This window comes from Pteropus alecto, unplaced genomic scaffold (assembly GCF_000325575.1).
Source record: "Pteropus alecto unplaced genomic scaffold, ASM32557v1 scaffold16, whole genome shotgun sequence".
Classification (NCBI taxonomy): Eukaryota; Metazoa; Chordata; class Mammalia; order Chiroptera; family Pteropodidae; genus Pteropus; species Pteropus alecto.
This window is the reverse complement of record NW_006438867.1, coordinates 7866377-7893668: the sequence shown is the minus strand read 5'-3', so window position 1 is coordinate 7893668 and position 27292 is coordinate 7866377. Positions and strand designations below refer to the sequence as shown.

At 47.5% G+C, this 27292-nt stretch overlaps 1 protein-coding gene and 1 pseudogene across 1 annotated transcript in view; both read left to right on the top strand.

The window, feature by feature from the left end:
• The window catches only part of MPHOSPH8 (M-phase phosphoprotein 8), a gene marked incomplete at its 5' end in the record, with an annotated part of 30412 nt that extends 21307 nt beyond the window's left edge, over positions 1-9105 (top strand). The window contains 7 exons of the mRNA XM_015592401.2: positions 887-1027; positions 1503-1589; positions 2608-2762; positions 3998-4152; positions 5096-5223; positions 5832-5915; positions 6307-9105. Of these exons, the coding sequence (XP_015447887.1) occupies positions 887-1027; positions 1503-1589; positions 2608-2762; positions 3998-4152; positions 5096-5223; positions 5832-5915; positions 6307-6348 (792 nt within the window). The remainder of the gene's footprint in view (positions 1-886; positions 1028-1502; positions 1590-2607; positions 2763-3997; positions 4153-5095; positions 5224-5831; positions 5916-6306) is intronic.
• A 13607-nt stretch (positions 9106-22712) lies between these two features.
• Positions 22713-22832, top strand: LOC112482959 (annotated as a pseudogene).
• The last annotated feature ends 4460 nt before the right edge of the window (positions 22833-27292 follow it).

Here is a 27292-nt window from a genome sequence, read left to right as displayed (position 1 = left end):
TTCCTCACCCTAAAACTTGGTCTTAGAAGCAGACGCTGCAGGGGCCTTCCCAGAGTTAGGGGCATTCACAGGAGAGGAAGGGTTGGTTGTCAGTGGATCCTCCAGTCTGTCTGAAGTGCTGCTGCTAGAAATAATCTTACATTTGTGTTACCTCAGATTACTCATTCGGCAAATTCTGCCAAGCCTTCAGGTCGTAACCAGATTAACTCATACACTGTTGGAACTGGGTTTTATCAAATAGTGTTTAATTAGTGGCTTGCTTTCCTCATATGGTGTTTAACTAGTGATTGGAAATTTTTTAGCTAATAGTTACCTTTCTCTTCAACTTTGTTCAGAGTGATTTCTGTACTGTTTTGTCGTATCAGCACCGTTTCCTACTTCAGAATTTTCTTTATCCTTAGAACAATTAAACTGTCACTTCCCAGCAGTTAGGTGTACACGGGCCAACGTTCGCCTATTCCACCTAGCACTCATTTCGGCTTGCCATCAAATACAGTAGGCTTGCATGACTTCCCGTGGCCATTTCTAGCCTGACATTGTTGGCCAACTACACGCATGGGTTTTACCTAGAGCACAGGAGACTTTCAGACCTGAAGTCTGAGATACCCAAGTGCTGTTGCCATTCATGCAGCATCAGGATTCACTATCCATGTTGTCACATGAAGTACTGATGTACCTGTGGGACCCAGTGCATGGACGTTGTGAGAGGTTCCGGTCATGTACATACAAAAAAGTCAAGGTTATTAGTTTCTGATGTTTTATTAGGCTACTTTGGTGGGAAAAGTCAGTAATGCTTAAAATTAGTGCACTTCAATGATTTCACATTGAAAGTCTAAAATGTCTCTACTTAAACATTAATGTTTTTTCTTCAACAAAATCTATTAAGGACTCAAGCGGGATGACGCTGGTGATGCTGGCCGCAGCCGGAGGACAGGACGACCTGCTGAGGCTCCTGATCGGGAAGGGGGCCCGGGTGAACGGGCGGCAGAGGAACGGGGCCACCGCCCTCATCCACGCAGCCGAGAAGGTTGGGCAGCTTTAAAATTTACATTCCTGTTCATCTGTCCTTGTCATAGGTGGGAGTTGTACCAACAGCAGCAGTTTGTATTGAGTTTTCAAATGTGATTTTCTAGTTGGCAGTATCATGTTGAAAAAGCACCTCTGACCAAGGCACCAACACCAATCTCTCAGTCTTGGGCCTTTTTAAAAATCTTTTCCTATTGAAATTAAGTGTCCCTTTGGTTAACAACTTACTGTCCCCACATTACCTTTCTGGAGGGCGGCTGTGCACAGGGTCCTACGGGGAAGCCAGTGGTTGTTAGGCTTTAGGTTGACACTGCTGGCCAGATTGAGTGTGGCCATGCCCCAGACTCCAGTGCCTCCCCCCTGGGGAGTGCACAGCGTAGAATCACTGTCCGCACCAACCTGGGGGAGGCTGAGTGGACGTGTGACAACGTCTTGTCGGGAGTTTGGGGAGTTAACTTGCATTTTCTCTTTAATAGAATTTCTTGACCACAGTGGCTATCCTTTTGGAAGCAGGAGCCTTCGTCAACGTCCAGCAGAGCAACGGGGAGACAGCGCTCATGAAGGTGAGGGGGCCGAGGGCGGGGAGCAGTGAGGGACAGAAGGGACATCAAAGACTGCTGGGTTGTGCACCTCATGGTGGGTGTGGCGTGGACAAGTGTGGGGATGGGGAGGGCATGGAGGCTGCAGGCTGGCTCCCGTCACTGTGTGGTGTTGGGTGCGTTGTCTCAGCCTTGGGTCACTCCGTGTTGGACGTGGGCGTGGCAGGCAGGCTGTGTGGCGTGCCGCTGGAGCGCGCGCCCTCCACAGTCAGCGCATCTGCAGGGGCGAGTCCAGTGCGCCACTTTTTCCCACGACAGCTGTAGACTCTTGCTCAGGTTCTGTGGGGACAGAGAGGGCACAGCTTTGGCCAACCACCGCCTCCCTGGACTCAGCGGTGGAGCCCACTGCAGTGTCAGCAGAGCCACCGAAGTCGCTGTGGGGGGCAGCCAGCGGCAGCTGTGTAGTGCGTCCTCTCTGGCCCGCAACAGTGTTGGTCCGGGAGCCCACCCCCGCATCCCTTACGTGTGTCTGGTGCTGCGCATGGTCAGGGTGGCAGTCAGGGCAGGGAGTCCGTCTGGCTGAGACACCACCAGGTGTGTTCTAAGCAGGTATACCCAGGACGGCCCTGAACCTGTCAGTGCTGTCCTAGGCTGACTGTGCCCACGTGTGTCTCCTGGAGAAGCTCCTGGGGATTTTGAAATTTTATGCCACGAGGTGCTTAGGGGTGCCCCATGTGACCTCTGGGCGCCTCTGCTGAGATGTCGCCCCCAGGACGGAGGACACGGGTAGAGGTGGAGCAGCAGCGCTAAGGCCCGCAGTCCTTTCCCCTGGGGGCACAAGTGTCTCCTGGAGAGACAGGAAGGAATTGCGTGTAGTCTGTGCTGTCCCCTCCCATTTGTGTCGACGCTTTCTGACACTTGGGAGACCCACCCCGGGTCCGTTCCCCAGCTGCCTCTACCCCTCACGTGGGGCCCAGGTGTGGAGGAAGGGAGGGACGCGGCCTGGCAGTCACCGCATCTCAATGGCTGTTCTTGGACGTAGGCCTGTAAGAGAGGGAACTCGGACATTGTGCGCCTGGTGATCGAACGTGGCGCTGACTGCAATATCCTGTCCAAGCACCGGAACAGTGCCATGCACTTCGCCAAGCAGAGTGACAATGTGCTGGTGTACGACCTGCTCAAGAGCCACCTGGACACGTAAGTGGCCCGTGCCTGGGGCCCGCCACGTTACATCGCGGCGGCCTGCCCATGCCCGCTGAGGAAGCGGTCCTGATGGGCTTCCATTCTCAGGCTACAAATTCAAGTGGCATGTGAGTGACTTTCCTGCGAGCTGCCGAGTCCCAGGAACTTCCAGACCGGAGGAGGAGGAGGAGGTCTCAGCAGGACAGTGTAGATTTTAGTCATGCTCCCACTGTGGCTCAAAAACAGTTTCTTAGAACGCTTTAAATTTTATTCTGTAATAGAGATAATTTTTGAGCACTTTCAGGTTCGGTGACATGGAGCAGAAAGCAGATTTTCTTTTCCATGCCCCTCCTGCCCCAGGCAGGCATAGCCAACCCCCACTGTCAGCACCCTGCCAGTGGGGCTGGGGCAGTTAATGAACCTGTGTGGACAGCAGCACCTGTGGTCCCTAGCTTATGTCACAGACTTTCCTTACCTGAGAGGACAGTGTCACTGCCCTGAAGACCCTGCTCCTTGTAGTCACCCCTCCCTCTCCCCAACCCCGGCTGACACGAATGCTTTTATCGTCTCCATAGATGTGGTAGAGCTGCAATCATAGTGTCACCTTCTCAGACTGGCTTGGCTTCCATCACTTACTGATGGCATCTGAGTTTCCTCTGTGGCTTCTCATGGCCTGACAGCTGCTTCCCATTTAGTGCCGAGTGTCAGTCCTTCCTCTCCATCTGGATGCCTCAGTTTGTCCAATCACATTCATTCTTTTCTTGAAAGTTCATACATGTAATTCAGTAGCTGGTCACCACATCTGGCAGGAGGTGTGCTTTGTCACCGCAGCAGAGTCAACAATGGCCACTGTCCCCTCTCCCTCATTTGCAATGACTGCACAGTGGCTCCTTCAGTTCCAAGTATACAATCTATGGTCTAGGCAGAAAGGAAAATACATTTAGTAGACAAGAAGGGGCCATGTGCCCGCTCAGCCCCCAGTAATTCCTGTGGGCATCTGTGGCTGCAATGGTCCCAGGAAGCCTACCCGTCCCCGCCTGTCCATGGGGGTAAGTCACAAACAGGCGGCAGGTGACCAGCCTTCCCATGTGCACGAGACGAAGGGCCCGCTAAGATGCTGGATTTTGCTTAACTGACTAAATTAAGAGTCCTGGGGCCTCAAGGGTCCTGGGGCTTAACCTCCAGAATGAGACTGTCCCCGGGGAACTAGACCTTGCTGAGTTTGCCTGCCTGCTTCCCCTCCCACACAGGCTGTCCCGAGTCGCAGAGGAGACTATCAAGGACTACTTCGAAGCACGCCTCGCTCTGCTGGAGCCGGTCTTCCCCATAGCCTGTCACCGTCTCTGTGAGGGGCCAGATTTTTCAACGGATTTCAATTACAAACCTCCGCAGAACATACCAGAAGGTGAGCCTGTTTTCTCTCGGTTTGAAATGCAACACTAGAACTATTAAGTGACAGAACTCTTTCCGTTATGCACGATTCTCACGTAAAAGGACAGCTGCTCTGGCAGAGTCAGCTGAGACCCAGCCTCCCCAGCGACTGTCAGGGTTCACAGAGCCTAGGGTCAGCGCTTGTTTAAGGAAGTTGGGTCTCGAGAATTAAAACTAAATTTTATTAAAATTTACTGTTAAGATTCTGAGCCCAGAATCAAATGTTTTTCCTCAACTTTATTACTGCTCATAGCTTCACCTCTTATGCACGTCTTGCCCCATAACAAAGTTCAGGAGATGGAGGTGTCACGACCGCGGCTGCCTTCTCTAGGATGTGGGGTGCAGGTGACACCACCTCTGCCTCCAAGTATGAAGTTTACACTTTCAAAACCCTCCCACCCATTTTAAGAATGTATGCAAGAAGACACAGCTTCTCACACTATGTATTTGAAGAGTGGCAACATGTCGTCACTGCTCAGGGGAGTCCCTGACCTCCTTTCCTCTGGGACCAGAACCAAAAAGAATAAATGGTTCTTTGGGTCGTCTGTGAAGTCTCCTCATGTTTATTACAACTGGCCTGGATCAATATTTATTTTTGTATTTAAAATACAGCTTCAAAAATAAAACGAAGGTTGCACAATATTTTGAATATTCAGAGAAAGCTCTAAATCTCATCCTTTTTTTCCCCAAAATAAGATTTTTTAAAATTTAGCTTTAATGTAGGAAAGTATATTTTTAAGTCTGTTCCTTGAGCTATTGGTAGTGACTATTTGAACAAAAAATTAAAAGGGCTGCAGTTTGAAAAATGCTAGTTAAATTTGGAAGCTAGAAGGTGCTTGAGGGTGTGGTGTGAGTGGGTGGGGAGGTGGCTGTGCCCAGCGGGCGTTAAAATCCCTGTTTACATCTTCCTTGCCCAGGCTCTGGCATCCTGCTGTTTATCTTCCACGCAAACTTTCTGGGTAAGGACGTGATTGCTCGGCTCTGTGGACCCTGCAGTGTGCAAGCTGTAGTTTTAAATGACAAATTTCAACTTCCTATTTTTCTGGTAAGAAAAAGTACATTTAAGACTTAAATTGCCGTTTTAATGAAAGTGTGTTAATTATAATTCATTAAACTAGTTGCTAGAAATGAGACAATACTGATAATCAGAAAGTAAAATTATCCTAAATTTTCGTTGAAAATCTAAAATATGCCTTTTCTCACCATCATACGTATATGTTTCCTTCGATTTGTTTTGAACATTTCTGTTTATACCTAAACACCACCACTGGACAAGCACTGGTTTTATGTAGCTTACTTTAAATGCTTACTTTTAGGTAATCATTATGCTATTATTTTGATTACATTTTTAAATACATATGTAACTACTAAATGCCCTTGAAGAATCTTTATGCATGATCCCTTTGCCACATTCAAAATTCTTAGGCTGAATTAAGAAACATTTAGTTACGAAGATCAACACTCGTGCTGTGTATGGCTGGGTCCATTCTAATCCTAAAGATTTATCTGGACATTGTTTTGTTATTTGTATCCTTTATTGCCTTGTATGAATTCAATTATAAAACTTGTATCTGTCATCATCACCAGAGTCTTAAGGTTATACCGTAGGTGTACAAATTGGAAGAAATGCTTTTTTTTTTTCTTTTTCCCTAGGATAGTCATTTTGTTTACTCCTTCAGCCCTGTGGCAGGCCTCAACAAGCTCTTCATAAGGCTGACAGAAGCACCCTCCGCTAAGGTGAAACACTTTCCCTCCTGCTGTCCCCAAACTGCTGGGTGCACCTGTCTGAGTGAGATACATGCTTGACATTCAGGGTGTGTCGGTGCAGGGACGGGGGGCGTCTAGCAGTCTGAGCTGCTGTGTGGCCTGGGCTTTGGTATTTCATCACCATCGTATGTCCCTTGGCTGGTCACCAACCTCTCTGTGAAATGAAGCTGGACTAGACGGGACTATCTGTGTGGTAGTACAATTCTCTAAGTAAAAATCAAATTATAAGCACTTGAATTTATTCAAGCAGGTGACCATTCCAGCCACCTAACCTGATACCCCATCAGGACATCGCAGTAGGGAGACGGCTCTGGGCATGGGTGCCACTCCTGCTGACCCGTGTGTGCATTCATTCCTCCAGGTGAAGCTGTTAATCGGTGCGTACAGAGTGCAGCTGCAGTGACCAAGCCAAGGCCTGGGGTGGACTGAAGGGACGGACTGACCTTCACACTTCAAATACTGTCCCTAAAGCAGCTGAGGACTCTGGCACAGCCAACACTCACGCCTACATTTAAAGTCTGTAAATCTCGTGCAGTTTAAGGCCTGTCACTTGTCACAGTCTCTTAAGATGGGACACGGTGTTCTAATGTCATAAAATATAAATGTAAGTATTTGTGCTAGCATTCTGAAGTCTTGGTGTTGTGTCCAGGCTGCATATTTCTGTTTCCACAATGTGGAATTGTACCTATGAGGACTGTCTCCTTTTTTTAACTAAGTTTCTACTGTCCTGGTGAATTTGTGTTGCTCCACGCATTAAGCAAAGCGTGAATCTGCTGCCTTTGCAGCCTCATCTGCTGCTAACGTGCAGTTGCTCATGTCTCGAGCTGGAGGCGACAACTTGGTATTTTTCCAGTTATCCTTTTTTTGAAGAGATAAAAGCAAAAAATGTCAACCAGGACATCGTGAGGTATAAAAGGACGTTTAACCTTGCTTACAGCTATCCTGTACCCTTCCTTTGAGCACTGGCAAGGCCAGCCAGCTTTGCCACTGCCTCGGGTGACGAGTTACTGCCACCACTGATTCTCCACAGGTCTAACTCTGACTCCATTTAAAATTGTGAATTATTTTTCAGAATGTCACATTGGACTCGCACACATTGTGTTGCCATTTTTACTTTCTGGTTTTCTCAATAAAACAACACAATGTTGATCTACTTTCTTTGTTTTAAAACGGTGGGTACCGAGGGTGCCGTGCTTTGGCTACTCAGCTTTGATGCCGTGTGGTATCTGCTGACTTGAGTTAGCAACGGTGCAGAGACCAGGAGCAGGAGTGCCTCGTTCAATACATATAAGGAAAGCGGGTTTTTAAAGAAAATTTCTGTTATCTCAAAATCCTGCCTAAGATAAGGTTACAAGGACATTGAGTAACGAGGACATGCTGCTTACCAAGGAGGCACGGCCATCTCGGGTCAGAAACCTGAGACACCACGCAGCTGTAGCAAGTCCGCAAGGGCTACACCTTCAACAGCTGAAGTGTGATTAACAGGGAGTGGGGTAAGTCGTTTCAACTGAGCCAGGGCCCGGCAACATGAGAGCGCGCGATAGCTTGGGCCAACACGGCCCTGTGTCGGCTTCTGCCCACTTTGTGCTGGGTGTACTGGTAAGTCCTGTGTCTCCTAGGACTACAGTGCAGATGCATGCAACTTAACACAGTTTTGCTCCAAACGAGCGCTCGCTTCTGTGCAGCAGGTGAGAAGCACTGCTGCAGTTCCGGTTCCTTACCTGCACCACGTGTGGGCGGGCGATGGCTTCTCTGGCAAACAAGCGGTCCCCAGCAGCTACCTTATTAATGTGTGCAGGTGTGCACAGTGCTGCAGACGGGCGCGGCACAGGACACGTGTCTGAGCTGCTCATCGCAGCCACGGGCCATCTCGTGACTTGGCGTCATCACAGAGGGGATGCATCACTCTGGCCAAACTCCCTGAAAAGCAATTAGTGCACAGCTTTTTACTTCAAATTGATCTTGCCTCAAAGAAAACTCACTGCTCAGCCATTACTTCCAGTGTCTGCTGACGAAAGGACAGGTAAGTGGGCAGAGCATGGGTGCAGCTCGCTGCCCACTGTTCAGATCTGGTCCGCCCGGAGTGCTCGCAGACGGCGTGGCACACGTGCTTTACCTGCAGCACATGGTCCAGAGCCAGGCCCGCCACGCTCACTAAATGTGCCACTGCCATGACATGGCAGGCGGTCAGTCCAGGAACAGGAAATTATCCCAATTCAGACACTCTTCTCTCCAGTCACACCCATCGGCTTTCTCAGATTCAGAACGTGCAGGATTGGTTCGGTGGAAGGTCAGGAGGCTGCTGTTAGAACTGCAGTTACAGGGACTCCCAGAGCTGGCAAGGGCGCATCCAGAATGCCAACAGTGAGCGACCTACAGAATGCGTTTTCTGTGAGAGCACAGTCCTTGAGCAAAGGCTGGGAGAAATGGAACCGTGCAGGCTGGTGAGCAAAGAGCAGGGGAAGCAGGACGTACGCACCGGAACCGCCAAGAGTGGTGAAAATTTCGAGACTTTTCATACTGTTTCATCACATAAGACTGTATAAACTCTAAAGATTACTTTAAAATCTGCTGAGTTCCAGGGACGGCTGATGGAGGCCACTCCACTTCCTCCGTCCTGTGTTGATCTGCAGGTGATGCCCCTCACACCAACCCCAATGTCCTCGGGTCCAGCTCCTCCCTCCAGGACACCGGAGCCTTACCAACCAGGAAGCTGGGCCCAGAGACACCATGGTTGGTGTGAGGGGCATCACATGCAGGTCTGCCTGTCACCCTCAGCTCCCAGAGGCCGCCAGGTGGGATCTAACTGCCATCTGTCACTCGACAACATAGTACTTCTGTCTTACCACTCATTATTTGCTTTCCTTGGGACTGACCCAAAATTCCAGGTTATATGGGGCAGTAAAAACCCCTCTAGTGTGTCACGGAGAGGGCGCCTGTCAGTTGCTAGGCTGCCACCGTGACACTTCACACACTGACCAGCAAGACCGTGCCGGGGAGATGTGCATTTTTAAAACAAAAACTCTGGATTTTATGTAAAGTTTGCACTATTACATATTATCATTTTAACCATAGAAAATTTGTCCATGAGGTCTGATTTTTAAATGTCAAGCATTACTCTCTATGTAAACAATGAGCAGTTAATAAACTCACAAATGAAGGTGTGTTTAATCTGGCTTGTTCTGTGTCGTCACAAACATTTCATTATAAATAATCTGCTGTGCTGCAGTCAAACATTCATGAAGTGCATTAGTGTATTTGACCTGTGCAGTGTCCTTTGGCACCTGCTGGCTCTGTAAGCCGTACTGCATGAGCTTGTCTGGACACAGTCCCTGTGAGCACATGGCTGAGGGGCCACCTGCAGGCTGGGCTCCCACGGGTGCGAGAAGCACCGCTTCAAAGGACAGCCTGAAGATGGTGTTTTTAATAACATTCCTGAAGGAGGAGACTGCCACGTCACTTCCCTCTGCGGGAATTAAATGCGTATTTGGTATTTTACTAATTTAATAAAATTTAGTGTCTTCCTGGAATGAACCAGTTTTTCATTGACGAAGCAAGTTACTTTACCAGCATTCACTCGTTTTTCACCAAATTTAACTTCAAAATCCTACAGCCCCAGTGACAAAATCCCCTCTCCAGGCTGACAAGTGCTGTCAGCCATAGTCAGTGGTCCTCCAGAGGAAAGCAGACCACAGGGGGGCTTTCAGAATAGCTGCTGGGTGGGTCCCATCCCTAGTTTGCTTCGTTGAGCAGGTGGGCCTGAGAATGTATGTTCCTACGCTCCCAAGTGACAGTGATCCTAGGGACCAGCTCTGAGAGCCACTGCCCAGCGTAATTCTCTATGGCTGGATAACAGCACCCAGAGTAGCTGTCCTGTTTTTGTGCAGCATGAGGTGCCACGTTAAGGTTCGACTCTGAAAGGCAAGTTGTGCCCACATTGGGGCCTGCTGCTGTGCCCACTAGCCCCTGGGTCCTGGGGAAATGCAGTCGGCCTAGGGATGTGTCATCCTGACACGCCACACTGCCAAGGAGCTCGCGAGGCAGACGCCCTGTCCCCAGGTCACAGTTTGAGCAACCAGAAAAGAATGGAGTGCTGACTGCCACGTAAGGGCTGCACAAGGTAACACTTTGTGGATCTATCAGGATGGCAATACATCATTGGAATTCTGACAGATCAGAACGTGTGAGTGTTCCCAAGTTTTATGTCTAACCTAACAAAATAACAGAAAACCTGTGACCCTCTGCAAAGGGGAGAAGCAGCTTCTGGCCCTTGTGTGGGGCGGAGCCTCTGACACTACACCCCTTTAAGACGACACGCTCTCCGGAAGGGCACGAGACTATCATTTTAGGCTTTGGATCACTAAACACCAAGAGGGAACTTGTTTCCTGTAGTGAACACACTGAATGTGTCATTTTCAGTCCCAGCCCAGTTTTTCCTAAAGACACATATAGACAGACATGACTACCCGCGAGGAAAGACGACAGCGAAGTGCAGCTAAAAACCCCTCCGCCCTGGCTCAGAGGACAGGGCGGTAACCCTAGGGGTCCCCAAAGACGGCCGGCCGATAAGCAGAGGTTTCACTTTCCACCACAAACTATTTGCTGGCATTCCACCGACTCAAAGCACAAGCACCAACACAAATGTTCACGTCGTCAACCATCGGCATCCAGAAAAACGAACGAAGACACCAGAAGGAAGGGACGAGCCGTCGCAACAGACCCCGACCTACCTCAAAGACGCCAGGACGCCAGCATGCCCTGTCCTTGTGCTGATCTGTGATGGAGGGCGAACTACAGGCAGCTCATCCACGTGTTCTTTTATCCTCCTAGAATACAACAAAATCGTATTCAGCCTTCAGAAAGACAGTTTCAATCATCCATCTTAAAAGCTGCTGTAACTCAGTTCTTAAAGCTCTTAGAAGCATCAGTGCTGCTTAACCTTCTCGTTTGAGGACTTCGTTCTGTGAGGTTCCCCTTCACGTCCTCAAAGAACTTCAACCAACTTAAAATATACTCGATCTTATGTTTTGGCATTAAACAGTTAAATCCTAAACACAAAATCTTCAAGTCTGCTAATGATTTTAAAATATTGGGTCTATTTTGTAAGCCCTCATATTTCCATAGGTAGGTCCTCTTGAAAAGCTTGGAACCTTAAAATCAAAAGCCCTGCACAGAATCCTGATTCCTCCTGCGTCTACAAGATTTTATTCTGCTCATACCGAGGCAGGGCACACAGCATGTGCTCCACAGAACAGACTGTCCTACCTCTCAACTAACACCCTGGGCCAGCGCTCTTCCAAGCCAGCGTGCGCCTAGAGTTTTCACTAAGGTACAGGCTTATATTTGTTACCTCATCCTTATAAAATGTGTCTTCTAACCAGTATACCTGGAATACTAGCACAGCACACAATTACAATTCAGAAATAAGAGATCTGTGCTGAATTTGTTAGGGGTACATGACCCAAAATACTAGAAATGATTCTCTAGATTAGCACTGTTTTCAAAGTACATGAGTCTCAAATTCACTTGAGAATTGGCTGAAGTATGAACCGCCTTCCCCCCCGCCTCCCTCCACAAAAGACACAGGCAAAACTGCATGCAATTTAAGGGGTATGTAGGTTCCTACAATACATCTCGATTATCCAGCAGGACCCATCGTCCCAGGTATAAAACCTTAAAATATTTTTTCAAATAAGGCATGTTGTAACAAAAAAAACATTGTTTACATATTTGCGCCTGTGGCTAGCACCTGATACTTTCTGGGTGCCTGCTCCTAACGCCAATAGCATTCTGGGACTGGCCTTATAAATTGATTGCTCTGTACGCATCACCTTCAGTCAAGTTAAGGCTGACGAGAATAAATGAACCATAACCAAACTGAAATGGATTACTTCTTAATGCTACAATGATACCAGGACTATGAAACATTTTAATTTCAAAAAAGTGAACATGCAATTTACAAAGCATTAAACACATACTGAGTCCTAAAAACGTAACCTCTAAAAGTTAGCCAAGTTCTAGTTAGTCTTATTTAAAAAGGTGGCTCATCCTTATACTTGAGTCCAATATCCAAAGACTAGAGTTCTGAGACCGGGCATATAGTCAGCAGTGATAAGGCAACCACAGTGAGCCACCGCACACGCACGCCCTTCCGTGGAGCTCGTACTCCATGGCGGCCTAGAGTGCTCATGTACAAAGACAGAAGGACTTTACTATTTCTGATCCTGAAGAATACCTATCGCCATCAAAGTGACACTGCCAAATATGAAAACAATAATTGCATTAAAAGGTTTCCCGTAACTGAAATCTTAAAGCATAACTGTGAAAGGACTATACGACTCCAAGTTGGACAAAAGTAATGTTTTCAATTTATTTTAGGATAAAACTGGGACAGGAAGAAGCAACTGCCAGTTAACGCTGGGTTTTATCTCCCGCTCCAAAACACCTGACTTGTTAAGAATGAAAAGGCTTCTCTAACCATAGCCTAAGGTTTCTCACAGTGTGAAGAGCCAATGCCACCCACGCGTCCCTCTAAGAATAAAACATGGGTGATGTGCTGGCTCATTCTCAGTAGTCAATCGGGTGACGATGCCCCTGACACCCTCCCTCCGCCTTGGAGCTGGGGACGGCATCCTCTCCACTGAGCACACCAGGCCACTACGTCAATGTCACTTACCGTTCATACTACGTGATACGTAAATTACATAAATAGGAATACTTTCCAAGAAAGGAATGTTTCAAACATAGATAACATAACTCAACAAGCACAGAGGCTGAGCAGCACTCTCGAAGCTGTTCAAATTACAATGTATGACTGTAAAAACCAGCAAAGCAGGATTTTAATAACAGCTGGTGTTGAAAATACCTTGCCAGACATCACCCTACAAGGCAGGTCGCTCTGATGCGGACTCCACGTCTTACGGCGCGACCACCAGACCTGCCAGGCACCGCTCACAGCGGACTCTGACCCTCTGCCTCCGAGACAGACGTGAGTACAGTGACATGCCATTGATACGGGCGATTCACAGCGGGCAAGCTGCCCGTACACACTGAAGCCACCCATTCCAGTATTAACTGACTGGATCTTTTGAGTGCAAGAAAACAGTGTTTGAATAAAATAATCACATCAAAAAGATTAAGGCTCAAAATTCAAAAACCAATTCCCAAGGAAACTTGAAAAAACGCCCATGAAAGTAGTGACTGTAAAACACTTGACAGTACTAACCTACAAGCTCATTCTGCTTCACCAGTAACACAATTTCAACTAGTGAACAAATGATGAATATGATTTCAATATAACTTAAATGTTTAATTGGAAATGAGAAAGTCAAAAAATGTCTCCACATTTAACTTGCACATGACTCTTGCATTGAAAATTTGCAATAAAATGAAAATAGCAAACTAAGGCTTTGGTTTTCAATCAAATCAGTGCACCTTCCATGCAAATTAATAAAAATTCAATGATACAATGAATAACTTCCACATTTCAGCTGTCATTCTGTAAAAAGCAAAATCCATAATAGGAACATTCAATTCTGGATTCCCAACGACAGCTGGCTTTTCAGAATTCTAATAGAGCTACCGATGTGGGTATTTTTACATCACAGGTTATACACAAGTTTTCCATCGGATAGCAATGAAACCACACAACCTAGTTATAAACAGCTGTGAGGGTATGGTAAGTAGAGACAGGCAAAAGCATCTCATAAAAGGTATCTGAAGGGTGAAGAGGAGTCTAAGGCACGCAACATGAGAAGCCACCAGGGAAAAAGCACACTGACACCACAAACGTACCTTGCACGCCCACCCTGGCGCTACGTCTGGCATGGCCGACGGTACTGGGCAGCTGCAAAAGGTGGAGGACCAGAGCCCACCACACTGCCTATGGGAGGATGAGGCAGGACACGCACTCCAGGAAACTGTTCGACAGTTTCTACACTCAGCAATTCCTAGATTTCCCCCCAAGAAAAACGAAGTGTACAGATGATGTGTACAAGAACGCTCACCATAGCTTTATTCATTGTAACCCCAAAATGGAAATCGCTCCAGGAGTGTGGCCATAGGGGGCTGGACGAACAAAATGCAGCACATCCATGCAGTGGCCAGGTACAAACCCTGATGCCTGAGAGAGGCCAGAGGCGAGAGTCCATTTACAGGATGGTCACAACTCGGAAAGAATCCACAGGGACCAAAACAGTGGCTGCCCCTGTCCTAGACGGGCTGGCTGGGAGAGCGCACATCGTGTCTGAAGCGTGAGGAAGCAGGTCACATCAGACAAAACTCATAACTTTGGAAGAAGTGGCAGGCTGGTCCAAAGTTTTAGAAAGCAGGATTTTAAGTTTTAAATTAACGAATCAGAAAAAGGTTCACGCAGCAACTCAAAATTAAGAAATAGTACATAAAATAAGGTCGTGTCAAGTAAACAGGTAAGACTCATCATTTATAAATATGAAATAACCCTGAAATTACAAACTACGGGAGAAAAAATAAAGATTGCAACATTTTCTTTAGCCGCAAGGCACATTTTTTTTCTCAGCTTATTGAAGGCAACTAGATTTCTTTCACGAAAATAATTTATTGGTATATGTACCATATTTTTCTCCAAAGAGCGTAAGTAATATTGACTGTATCAAAGAAATGTAAGTTCAGCGAAGACTCATATGGACTCTAATAAACTGATGACTTTATCAAATATAATTCACATTGTCTAAGAACAGTTAGTGTTGACTGAGTCCCAAGGGCCCAAAGGTGTCTCCAAAAGCCACATCTGCAAAGCAATTGTGACGAAGTAAACAGCAGCTTGGGAGTGAAAGATCCCATCGAAAATTTTCAAACTTCATTTTGCCCCCCAATTCCTACAAAATCGTTTCAACTGAAAATAGAACAACATCATCCTCTTGTGAACACCTAAGATTTCTCGAGCACCCTCAACACAAAAGTCAAAGAAACCCTCTCACTGATCACTGCATAATCAGGGTTAGGTTTTTAAAAACGACTTGGACTACAAGGACAATAAATTACTTTTTTAGTTCACAAAAATATAATTTTTATGAAATTATCTGTACAACCTCCACTACATTCTTTTAAAGTTCAATATCTCAAGGAAATTCTTGCCACATCAAAGAATCCCACCAGTTATGTATCAACCTAGCTCATATATAACAGACACTGGAAAACGATTATCAAATGATACTCAACAGTTTATTTTTCACAAATACTTAAAACCACTTAAAAACAGCACCAACTGTCACTTTGAAGATACCATGGAAATCAGCGTACTAGGAAAAACGTATCCTGCAGAACCAATGAGTGGATTTACGTGCAGCAAACACCACGATGATGTGGCTGGGGAGAAATCAGACATCAAACAAGTATAATCGACAGTTATGTGTTGATTGTCTGTTTAAATCTACTTTAAAATAGGGTGGAAAACAGGTGCTAAACCCAGTCCCTGATGAGGCAAGAGGACCTTCGCTCAGCAAGCCCTTCTGGGGGGCCACGCTTCTGATAGAAGTGCACCCCAACATGCACCTACATGAAAGTACGTTAGCGTGGTGAAATGCTTTACTGCCTCGTCCTGAACACAAGATACCAACATTTCTTTAAAAAAAGACTATTTCTGCGTATGTTTAATAATATATGTAATATCAGTACCACGGTACATATGCATAATTTAGAAGTAAGTATGTAAACTTACTTTGGGTGTGCCTGCTCAAAAGTATGTCAAAAGATACCATTCTATTAAAAAAAAAAAAAAAGGGAGAGTTAAAAAAAAAAAACTTGTCACTTTTTTTAAAAGCACAAAATTTTCTCATTATCAATTACCACTAGGTTTGAGTTAGACTGTACAAAGCAGATTAACAGAAAACACAAAAATATGGCATAAAAAAATGAAGAGTCATAAATCTCACTTCTCCCACTTTCTGTGCATGCACAAAGTCTGTGTAAACAACTCCCATCCTGAACCCCTCCGACACCACAGCTGCGTCTCGGCAGAGCCCAGGACACTGGCCCCCCCAGGTGTGACAGGGTCACCTGCGTGGCCCGTGAGCCCCTGAGCCGCCTGCAGCCCTCCCCAAACCACACGCACCTTCCCTCGGAGCTCACGAAAACATTCCCAGTGACTCTGCGTCGCTTACACTCAGCTGACACACCGTGTGGCACACAGAAGTCTCACTCTGACTCTGTTGGCAGGTCCAGTGTGACCTTGAAAGAAGTGCCTGCTCAGACTCCACGCACACGCGGTAGGGCACCATTTCACAAGGGCGACCAAGACTGCAGGAAGGCGATGCAGTTCTGATGGGGGCAGTCAGCATGTCATAGACCATGTCAACAGGCTGAAGGGGGTCACCACTCCTGTGGCCCAGCTAGACCGGGCACCCCCACGCAGGTCCCCAGTAAAAGGCAGGGGGGCGGGGAAGGAGGTGGTGCATGTTCCCATCAAGCCAGAAAGCTGGAACACACCTGGAGGTTTGACAGTTCTAAATCACTGGGATTTTGTTCTGTATGTGACCATTTAATTACACTCAAAAGACTGAAAACAGGCAACCACCCATCAAGGTTAAAAACCAGACTGCAGGTCATTTCTTACAACCAGTGGGGTGCACAGGGCAGCCTCTCTGTCAAGCAGTCCACGACCAGGAGTGCGACAGCTCAGCCTCCGCCGCCTGCCTCCCACCAGCGGTGTGGACCAGCCGGCGGGTCTGCTTCCACTGCCCAGGCCCCCTGAGCAGCCAGGACCTCTTCCAAACCGTAAAGTGGATCACAGCACGACCTGGGCCAAGCCTCCCCCGAGCCTTCTCACTTCACCAAGAAAAGCCACGTCGCCCCACAGGGAGTGAATCGGATGGGGGAGGGGGACAGAATCGCATGGCGCCCTGTGTGAGGCACACGCGGATGACACACCTGCAGTAAACTGTGTCCATCAGAAAGAACGGTGGCCCCCACCGTGCCTTGCCCACTCAACCCCGCCACAGTGGGCGTCTCTCTCTTCCTCACTGTAAATGGTGGTTCTGCTCGCACTGAACGGTCCCCTCGCCACCTCCAGCTTTGCTGCACTTCTCTCCTTCTGGTCATTCGGGGATCCGCTTAAATGTCTCCTCAGAGGAGCCTTCACTGACCATCCTCGCTGAACGGACCTAGGCTGCCCCACCCTACAGGCATGCGCGCTGCCAGCTGTGTCCCCAGAGCCTGGGACAGCCCCTAGGACTTGCACAACATGTGCTGGGAAGTGCTTCTTCATGAGTCTAAACCAGCACAGTGTGCGATGACACAGTGTCTGCTCTCCGCCGCCACCTGGAGAGGACATCTCACGATGCTGAAGGATGGCTGTCACACGAGGTGGCGTGCATGGCCCCACCGAGGTCGCCACCTTTCGAACAGCAAAGCGCACCTGCTCCAGTCCCTCGGTGTGAATGTCCATGCAATTGTCTACAGTTACTGTTCTAAGACACGTCGATTTTTTAATGTAAAAAATCATTTCGGGTTGCTAAGAAGGCTTCCAATCTATGTAATAATTCAACAACAGAGCACAGTTCTTTGGGAAGGAACACAAGTGTTTACATTTTTAACTATTTCTAGGAAGAGTAATCTAATAGCTGAGCATCTCCACCCCAGATTTGCAAAGGAAGCACAGCAGAACCCTTTACTCACGGTTTTGCCACCCAGTTTGTTACCCAGTTAACCGGGGTCCAGAAACACTAAGTGAAATAAACAAGTCACCGGTTTTAAGCTGTGCACCGCTGAGTGCTGTGCTCACATCTCGTGCCACCCTGCTCTGCTCCATCTGGGACCCATCAGCCCTTCCTTCATCCACACTGTATACGCTCCCTGCCCGTTAGTCACCGAATAGCCTTGTCAGGTGTCAGATCCATTGTCACAGTACCACACAGTTTGTTAAGCCACCGTATTTTACTGCATAATGTCCCCAAAGCACGAAACTAGTGATGCAGGGACTCAGACACCACAGAGAAGCCGGAACATGCTCCCTGCCCATGAACAGGTGAGCACGGGAGTGATATGCTCTGGAGACCACGTGGACGCAGTGTCTCTGCAGCGCATGTTGTAATCGCCCAGTGCTGCTGTTCCTCTGCCTGTGCCTCATTTATAAACTGAACTTCATCACAGGCCTGTGCACACAGAAGCAAATGTACAGCACATAGCACACGGATAAGGTTTGGTATGTGTCCCCGTGGGGGGGGGGGGCACTGGACAGCACCCCCTCCAGTATATCCAAATAATCCCAAGAAACTGTAATACCAACACCAAAGAAGGCAATTCTTCCAGAAGAGACTTTATGGTTCTCCCAATTCTTGATACCGGAGACATAAAATTTAAGTTAGCTATGTGGGCACAGCAGCGTTGATAATGTCCACTTCCCACGGCTGGAGAACTGCAGACTTTTTTAAATGGGAGATTTCTGAATTTGAGTCTAATGCCTTCCTCCATCACCAAAGAATAAACTAAACCATCAGTAAATTCAGTTTGATGCCTCATGAGGCAAACTTAATATTGGTAACTCTGAGATATTTTTATATTGTTTTTATAACCTCATTTAATATTTACAGCACAGACTTTATTTAGGTCTCTAATCCCTGGAATTGTCTTTGGGAACTTTGGACTTCAAAGCTCTCCCAAGTTCAATCATGTATTTCTATTCCTAAACTTTTCTGTTGCCTGCAACATTGTTTTGAACACATCTGACCTTGGCTGACGCTCTGTGTTTGGCCGGGCACTGCAAGAAATAAAGTTCTCACTGTCCATAGTCCACGTAGGTAGAATCTAAATAAAGACTGTACACACCCAGTGACCCAGCAATTCGACAGCTGACTCACACACGTGCTCCATTACACACGTCCAAAGACATACTATAGATATATAAAAGAATTTTTACAGAAGGAAACACCAAGTAAGCATGGCCAGAAATGGTCTGGTACACACCTAACAGTACACGACCAACGGGTGTAAAACATAGGGCTCGCGCACATGTTCCTGAACCAACCTCCCAAGCAGAACACTGTGAGGAAATGAGCAAATGGTACACACTGCGCAGGTCCTTCCACGTGTTACGAATACATACAAACACGCCTGAGTCACAATGGCTGCCCCTCGGGAAAGCTGGGTGACTTGAAGATGCACGGAGGAAATGACTTTCGCTCATGCACCACTCTGTTTCCACATTTGTGTACCAGATGCATATGACCCAAAAAACTAAAAACTGCATCATCAGTTTATGCATCAATAGTATCAGAAGGCGAGTTGACTCTGATTAGGTGTCACTGCTTTCTAAAGTAGAGAGTGTGACAAGGACTACTTCTAGATCTCAAAGAATGTGAATAATGGCTACAAAACAGGGCCTTCCTACGGAATGTTAACTTTGAGGAGTAAGAGGACAGCGGAGCGTCCACCTCCGGCTTCCCCATTTCCTCACGCGAGTCACGGACCAAGCAGGAATTAAACGAGTAACTGTCAATAATGGCTGTGTCTTCAGCTCGCTTATCTGTGAGCTCCTGGACGTGACCGTGGCGCTCCGTGGAGCCCTGAAGGCCCAGGCGTGTTGCGGTGTGAGGCTTGGTCCCCCGGGCCCGGCTGGGGGTCCAGGGGATGCCTTAGCCCCACGACCTGCGTAAACTGCACTGACGGTTTCCGCCTCGTGCTGTCATTCGTCAACTGCTGCTCACTTTATCCGTGACAGTCGACATTCCTGAGCTGACACCTTTCCCAGGCGTTACAAGGACTGAACGACGCCTTCCGCCCCGAGCCGGCGGCCCTCACTGCTGCTGGCCGCTGGCCGCACCTCGTGGGACACAACACCGTCGCCGTCCTCAAACACGCGACCAGCACGGAGCACGGCCGCTCCCACCAGTCCACCGGTCTCCATCTGTGTCTCTTCTGCCACCCGCCACCAGGTCTCAGCCGCTGCCGTGCCCACGGTCTGAGCCCCGACAAACGTACCGTCTCGCTGACCACTGACATGCCAACCTGCCGGCCATCGCTCTACTCCCTTCTCGTCCCATTCTGGGCAAGCGCCAGCTCCATGCCCGTGTTCCAGCCCCAGCTGGCCCACAGTGGGGCCTCTGATGGCACCCGCCATCGTGCAGGTGGCACTCGGGCATGCTCACTGAGGTGAGCCGTTCTCCCCTTTGTTCTAAGTGGTCCTCTAACCTTCCTCCATCCCTAAGCAGGAACAAATCCTTCCTAGTTATTTCTCTTCCCGTGCAAATCCTTCCTAGTTATTGATCTTCTATTCATTTTTTTTTTTTTTCAAACTCCCTGTAACACTAAATTCTGAACAGGTGTGATGTGTCAAGTCACCCAAGTGTACCCACCAGCACAGCTGCTGAGCTGTACATGGCCAGTGCTTTTGTAGATGGGTCACAGGACACTAGACGACCGACAGATGTGAGGCTCTAACAAGCAGATCACAGCGATGCATTAAGAACAGGCTCCCAAGACTCGTGTTGTATCCCTGTGACCCTTCTTGCATTCTTCCTGTCTGCCTGCCTCAGTCTGTACAAATGCAACGTTGAGTCTCAAACGGGTTCTCAGAAGGAGCACCCCCTCCAGGCGCTGACCATCCCTTTCCGCTCTCCCCAGGTCTCCCTTGCATTGCATAACGCTCCTCAGGCAGCATTCTGACCTCGTCCACTAGAGTGGCGGTCGCTCGAGGTCAGAAACGCCTTGTACCCACCCCCACCCTGGCTGCCTCAGTCCTTAATGAAGCAAGTACTTGCTGAACGGAGCTGATACTGCACGCCATCCACACCTACTGCAGATGTAGTCACCGTAACCCACGGCCACTTCTAGTGCATGACCTATTCTATTTCCAAACAGAGCCATGACACAACCCCTTATCATCAATCTGTGGCCCTACGTGTTTGAAAAAGTCTTCCTGACCAAATACAGTGTTTAGTACAGATCCAAGTATCGTTTGACAGCAACAAAACATGTACATTAAACTAGTATTTTAAAACCTATTACTTTTAACGGTGATAAAATTCTAAAAATATCAAAACTCACTGTAATACCGGCGCCCATGCTAGTGTGTGTGCACGCGCACGCCTACGCACTGTGCGAGAGACAGCAAGCATCAAAGAGCAAGCAGGGAAGCCACAGCTAGCTGCCCAAATGGGCTCTCAGGTGCTCACTCCAGGAGGACTCGCCAGGGTGCACGGACCACAGCGGCACCAGGGGCTCGCGGTCGCTTCACCGCAGCAGAGAACGGCGGCCTCCCGAGGGGGCCAGGAGTAGGAGGGAGGCTGAGTGAGGGGGCTGGGGAAGAGCATGCATACTAGGGAAACCGGAAAGGGACCGAATGCTGGGTGAAATTTATGAAAAACTATGCAAAGTAGTTCAAACAATGAAGAGTCTTAATTCTCTTTCCACCCTACTGAGCATAAAGGTAGAAAACTTAGGCAGGTTCGAGTAAATTATGCACGACAATATGCTGAATGCTACATACTGTGCATTAGCTCTATGGAAACGTACAGCACGACTCTCGCTGCTGACTTGATCCACTCGTTCTCCAAAAGAAGCTGGACTGCGATAGCCCACTCCATGCTAATGACCGACCAAAATCAGACCACAATACAAACTGGGGACTTTCTAAGTCCTCTCTAAATACTGCATTATTCATTTATCTCCCAACCTTCTATCAGCTCTGAGGTCAAGGAGAGAAGAGACGACAAGAGGACAGCTTCTCGCAGGGAGGGCCACAGACTGTGTGGGGTCCCCGTTCTTCCCGACTTACACATAGCAGTTCCCATTCACTATAAAATACACAGCCGAGGACACAAGAATATCCTAAACATACTTACAAGACAAAACCTAAAATGTAGGAACTTAAATGTCTACTATACAGAAAAGTTAAATTGACTTCTTAAAAACATTTCAAGTCACCATTTTAAAAGCAGTACTGAAAAGCAAACAATACCTATTTTACAGGTAACTCGTTAAATTCCCTATATTCTATCCAACTGAACTATAATAAATGTTAGCTATGGACCAAGATAAAGGAAGCAAGTGAAAGAGCCCCAGGCACCGTAAGAACCCCTGCAAGTATTAGAATCTTCACCCCCCTTAAATGAAACTAGCAACACAAAAAACCAAGTCAGAGAGAGGCTTCTTCCACGATGTGCCACGTGCTTTCTCTCCGCCCATTATCTACACGAGCAGTTTCCCACCATCCGGCACAGTACCCGGCGTGCTTCCCAAAGCCTCTGGGAGGATTAGGTGTTTAACTCAACTCCTTCTGCTAGGCATCTTAACCACTCTGATGTCAAGTTCCATCACTGGAGGGATCACCACAACCACACCTTCGGTGACCATCAACGTGCAGACAGCTGTCCCGGAGCAGAAGTTGCTGGCTTCACAGGATGCCCTCTGGGGCACGACTCGCTGAGCGGCTCTTGCTGCCCCGGCCCCGACAGCACTTCTCACCCCTCTTCAACCACACCGACTTTGGAGGCAAGAGGAAAGGCGGTATGCGAACTCTTGGGCCCAGCGCCTTCTTGTGTATCTAGAATGAGGCCTTCCCCACGAGGACGAGGGTGTGGACACCTCAGGCCTCATACGTGGACCCCGACCCCTGCTGTGTTTGGGGCTGCACCACCACCACACACTTGTACAGCCAGGACACAAAACAGACTCTGGTTTTTTAAGTTCAAAAATGTTAAGAACCTGGACATGGTTCCATAGTGCAGCAGTGAGCACGTCTGCTTTACACGCAGAAGGTCCTGGGTTTGCGCCCCAGGAGAGCCATGGTCCATGGTCTACGGCCATGCCACCCTGAACAAGCCCGATCCCGTCTTATCTCGGAAGCTAAGCAGGGTCAGGCCTGGCCAGTACTTGGATGGGAGACCATCTAGGAAGACCAGGTTGCTGTAGGCATAAATAATAATGAATAATAATTAAAAAATGTTAAGAACCCAAGTACTCCTTCCATGCCACCACGCCCCACCCCCCAGCCTTAGAGAAAAAGCTCTGCCTCCCAGCCATCATCCTCATGACTCCCTTTACGAGTTCACACTCTCCCTTGTTGCTTTCCAGCCACTCCTATTCGGACATCAGGACGCTCTCTCCCATTCTTAAAAACTGGGCTACTCGCACTTGGCAGGCTCTTCTTGCTGACACTCCAGTGCAAACGAGTGGCCAGAATTTACCATTCCTTCCCACTTCTCCCACACCCGACTTCGAGCTCCAAGGCAGGAGCCCTTTTCCTCACTATCACATGCACAGACTGAAACAGAAATGCTCCTTTACTTAGGGTCTGAATAAGCCATCCACCATTCTCAACCACGCCCTTGAACTGGTGGTGAAAACTCTACTCTTACATCCATGCCATGACTTTGTATTTTTCTTCTGGATTTTCCCTCAGACTGATTCAAGAAACACTAAGGCCCAAACACTGTGCTATGATATGGGGAATGTCAGTAAGATGAATAAAATGCAGGCACAACAAGCAAAGCAAGAAGTACATATCCCGACGAAGGGACAGGAGTGACTAGAAGTGATGTCCCTCTAATGGGGAAAGCCTCTTTCGTAAGAGACCCACAGAAAGATCAGGCAGAGGGAACGTGCACTTAGTGGGCAAAGGGTGGATAGTGGACGTGCTGGAACGTGCCGAGAGCAGTTCGAAAGGCCCTGAGCCCCACAGCACAACTGGGTTCTAATTCGGACGAAATCGACTGCGTTTGACTCATTCACGCTGTGAAGGGACTACGTGGCACCACGTGGAGAACGAAGCCCAAGAGCAGAAGGGTGAGCAGGACCGGTCAGCAGGCACAGCGGCCACCTCCAGCCAGAGATGGCAGTGCCGCAAAGGAGAACGTTTTGACCGGGCAGATTGGTTTTCCAGTTTTTAAATGCCCAACAAACCATCAGAAGTTCAAACCCAAAACATGTAAATCCAGTGGGTTCCATCCTCGCCCTTGGGCAGCTACACGCCCCACCCCTCCACTCTTGAGCACTTACCTTCCGCCTCAGCTGATGCTGTCACCATCACTCTGCACAAACCAGAAGCTCCACCATCTCTCTGCACCTCCCTCCTCCACCAACGCCCTAGTCTAGTGTATCACGCTACTTCTGAATCATTTCCACCTGGAATCTGAGCCAACCTGATACTAAGCCTTTCAAACATCAATGGGGTCTGGGGGAGTGATCAGTGATCTAGGGGGTCTGTTTTCTGGTCCTGACCTCTGGCCACCTAAAAGGTAAGGATCACAGCAGCAATCATGGCTGCACCAGGACCTCACCCCACCCCATCCCCCACAGTCCCTTAGGAACAGCTCAGGGGACTCTGCTCCCTGACCTTCCAGCCCCTTGGACCACACCCTCTTCACCCCATGACCCTCCCAGGCCCCTCTTCCAGGAAGCCGGCAACTGACAAGCACTTACTCACCTTCCACACCTGCTCCCAAGTTACCACGCAGTGAGTCCTCCCAACAAAGGCGGGAACTCCTAGGCTTCCAGGTACTTGCCATTCCCCGCCACCTCCACCCCATTACTATCAAGTGGTCTGACAGGCTGCTTCCGGCTCTACATACACCCGTTAAAATCCAACTCCCAAGGGGGCAAAGACCACGTTTTGTTCGTTCTTGTATTCTCATCAGTAAACACCACCTGTCCTATGGTCAGTGCATTCATTCACTAAACCAACATTTAACAAAGGACTTTCTAGGAAACATGGATAAACCGCTAAATGATAAATAAGATCCCTACTCTCTTTAGAGCTGACATCCTGGAAGGAAGTAAACAAAAGAACATGAAAACTTCACAAGAAGGTTTAAAGAGAAATCTTGAATGACAAAATTTTTTCAGGACTTTAACAATATTTGCTTAAACATTTTATGGAGGATCAAGTGGATAATAAATACAAAGGAAAAGTAACGAGTGAAAAGGACTAAAATATAAGTTTAATGTGTACAATTTATTTCTTGGGACCTGGGTGCTCAAACACACCTCCCTTGCACTCCTGCACCAACGAGTAAATTATACTACAGGAAACTGACTTTACCCTGACACCTACCGAATGTGAATGTGTACTTAACAAACTTTAAAAGTTCAACCTAAAATTATGCGTTTAAAAAGATAAAAATAAAGTACATAATCACAAGCTATGCGATGAAATTCTGGAATTACAATCATGTAAGGAATAAAGTCTGACACAAATTTACTATTCTAGACCAGGACTTCCCAGGAAAAAAATGCAAACATCAGAATTTTTAAATTTCTTAGAAGCTATATTAAAGGGGAAAAATAGCAACAGATGAAATTAGCTTAATAGTACGTTTTATTTAACCCAATATAGCCAAAATATTTCAACATGTAACTATATAAAAAATTGATATTTTGCATTCTTCTTACTAAAGGTATTGCAATTGTGTATTTTTTTTAATTGTGTATATTTTATACATCTAATTCAAGTGGTAAATTTTTCAATACTTGTGAGTACTTAGAATTCATTAAATTTAGACACGAAATAAATGTGCACGCCCACACTGATCCGACTACACTAAGTGAACTGACAACTGAGTTTCAGTCGCCGTCTCCCTGGTCCCACTGCAAGGACTTGTCTCACGTGGCTGCCACACAGGACAGCACTGCTCCGACAGTGCACGCTGCAGCCACTTGCTGCGTCACAACTGCGCTTTGCCAGCACGGACAGAATCAAACAGGATGCGTCCCTTTGTCTCTGGAGACAGGCATTTCTAATCCCCTTATCTGAAGTAGTGGCTGTCATTTTCTCTACCCTTGTGACATAAGTTGTTTCAACTCCATCACTCCACTTGTCCCTCTAGGTCTAGACACCAGTGCCGGGGGAGCTGCGGGCTGGTCTGCAGTGTGCACAGCGGCATCTGCAGCGCCCAAAGGTGCTCGCTCATCCACCACAGGTGCCACATTTTTCCGACCCATCAGAACGAACGGGGAGAAACTGGTTTTGACAGCAACCTTCCTTCCACATTGCTTAAGTAACTATGAAATAATTCAAATTGTGGGGTATGTTCAATCACCCAGGGAACACTACATTCATTCACAGGTATGAAAGATAATATGAAACACTACTCCTTAGCTTACCTTACCCTAACATCTGTAGATTAAACTTACTCGTCCTAAAATGAAAACACATTATACTGCAAGGCGGAAATTAAGCATCTGCCTATATATTTTCTATATTGTACATCCAACCCCCCAAATTTGGAGCATATCATTTCCCAAAAACTTCTGATCTTCCTCTTAATACTTTAAAAGACTTAATGGCTCCAGAGGTAAAAGTCAATGTGGCACAATATACAGCTAAGAAACAAAAACATAAGGTCTTTTTAATTTTCCTAATCCATCATCACACATAAATCTAAATAGTAGCCGTAGTACACATACATCTACAGCTTTTATTTCTGAGATAAAAACAGGGCTGATAAACAGGGAGGAGGCACGGGAACCATGGTCTGGAGACAGCATCAGCATCAGTAATGGATACGTGGGGAAACACAAGCTCCAGACACTCCTTTTTCAACATTTATGAAATTTTCTGCATTCGTGTGCATAAAGTACTGACTTCTGTAGAGATATTACTCACTAGAATCACAGGAACTAAAATAATCTGAACATAAGGAACAAGTGAATAGGAAAAACAAATCTCTCCAGGTATCTAGCCTCATAAATTTTATTTAGAAGACAGATGAAACCATTTTACTCGCGTCAGCCTGCTTGAGAATGCTTCAGCTGGAAAACAGGTTAATAAGCCACCTCAGGAGAGAAGCCTGGTTCTGCTGTCCTGGGCTCTGATGCTTTCATTTAAAAATGAGGGAAGGGGAGTCCGGTCAAGGCAGTGGGGTAGGTGAGCACTGCTGACGTCCTGTAAAACAAACCCTAGCAGGCACTGAGAGTTTGCAGCAGATAAGGCTAGTAAAAAAAAGGGGGGGTGGGGGAGTGCGATGTTAAAAGATCAAAGAGATGAGTGAGGCAACTTCCTTGAACACAGATAACTCACCCTCCCAAAGACAACTCCACTTCTAGTTCGCAGAAACCACAAAACGCCTGGGCAAGTGCCTGTCCTGGATCAGAGAGCACACTATGCTATGGCAGTGTTTGGGCAACAGGACAGAGGCAGGCGCAGGTGACATCTGGGTTACAATCGATACCTGTTCCTTATGCACAGGTATTCCTGCCAGACACACACAAGAAAACTACGTACTGAGATATTCAGAAGGCTGCAAACCAGGGGACTGGGATTTTTTGCACTGTATAGTCACCGTTTCTTTGAAGAAGCTATTTATTGTCAGTATAGCAACTAGGTGCTCTCATTATGGATCAATTTGTTTTAATACACTGCATGATTTTGAACAGAC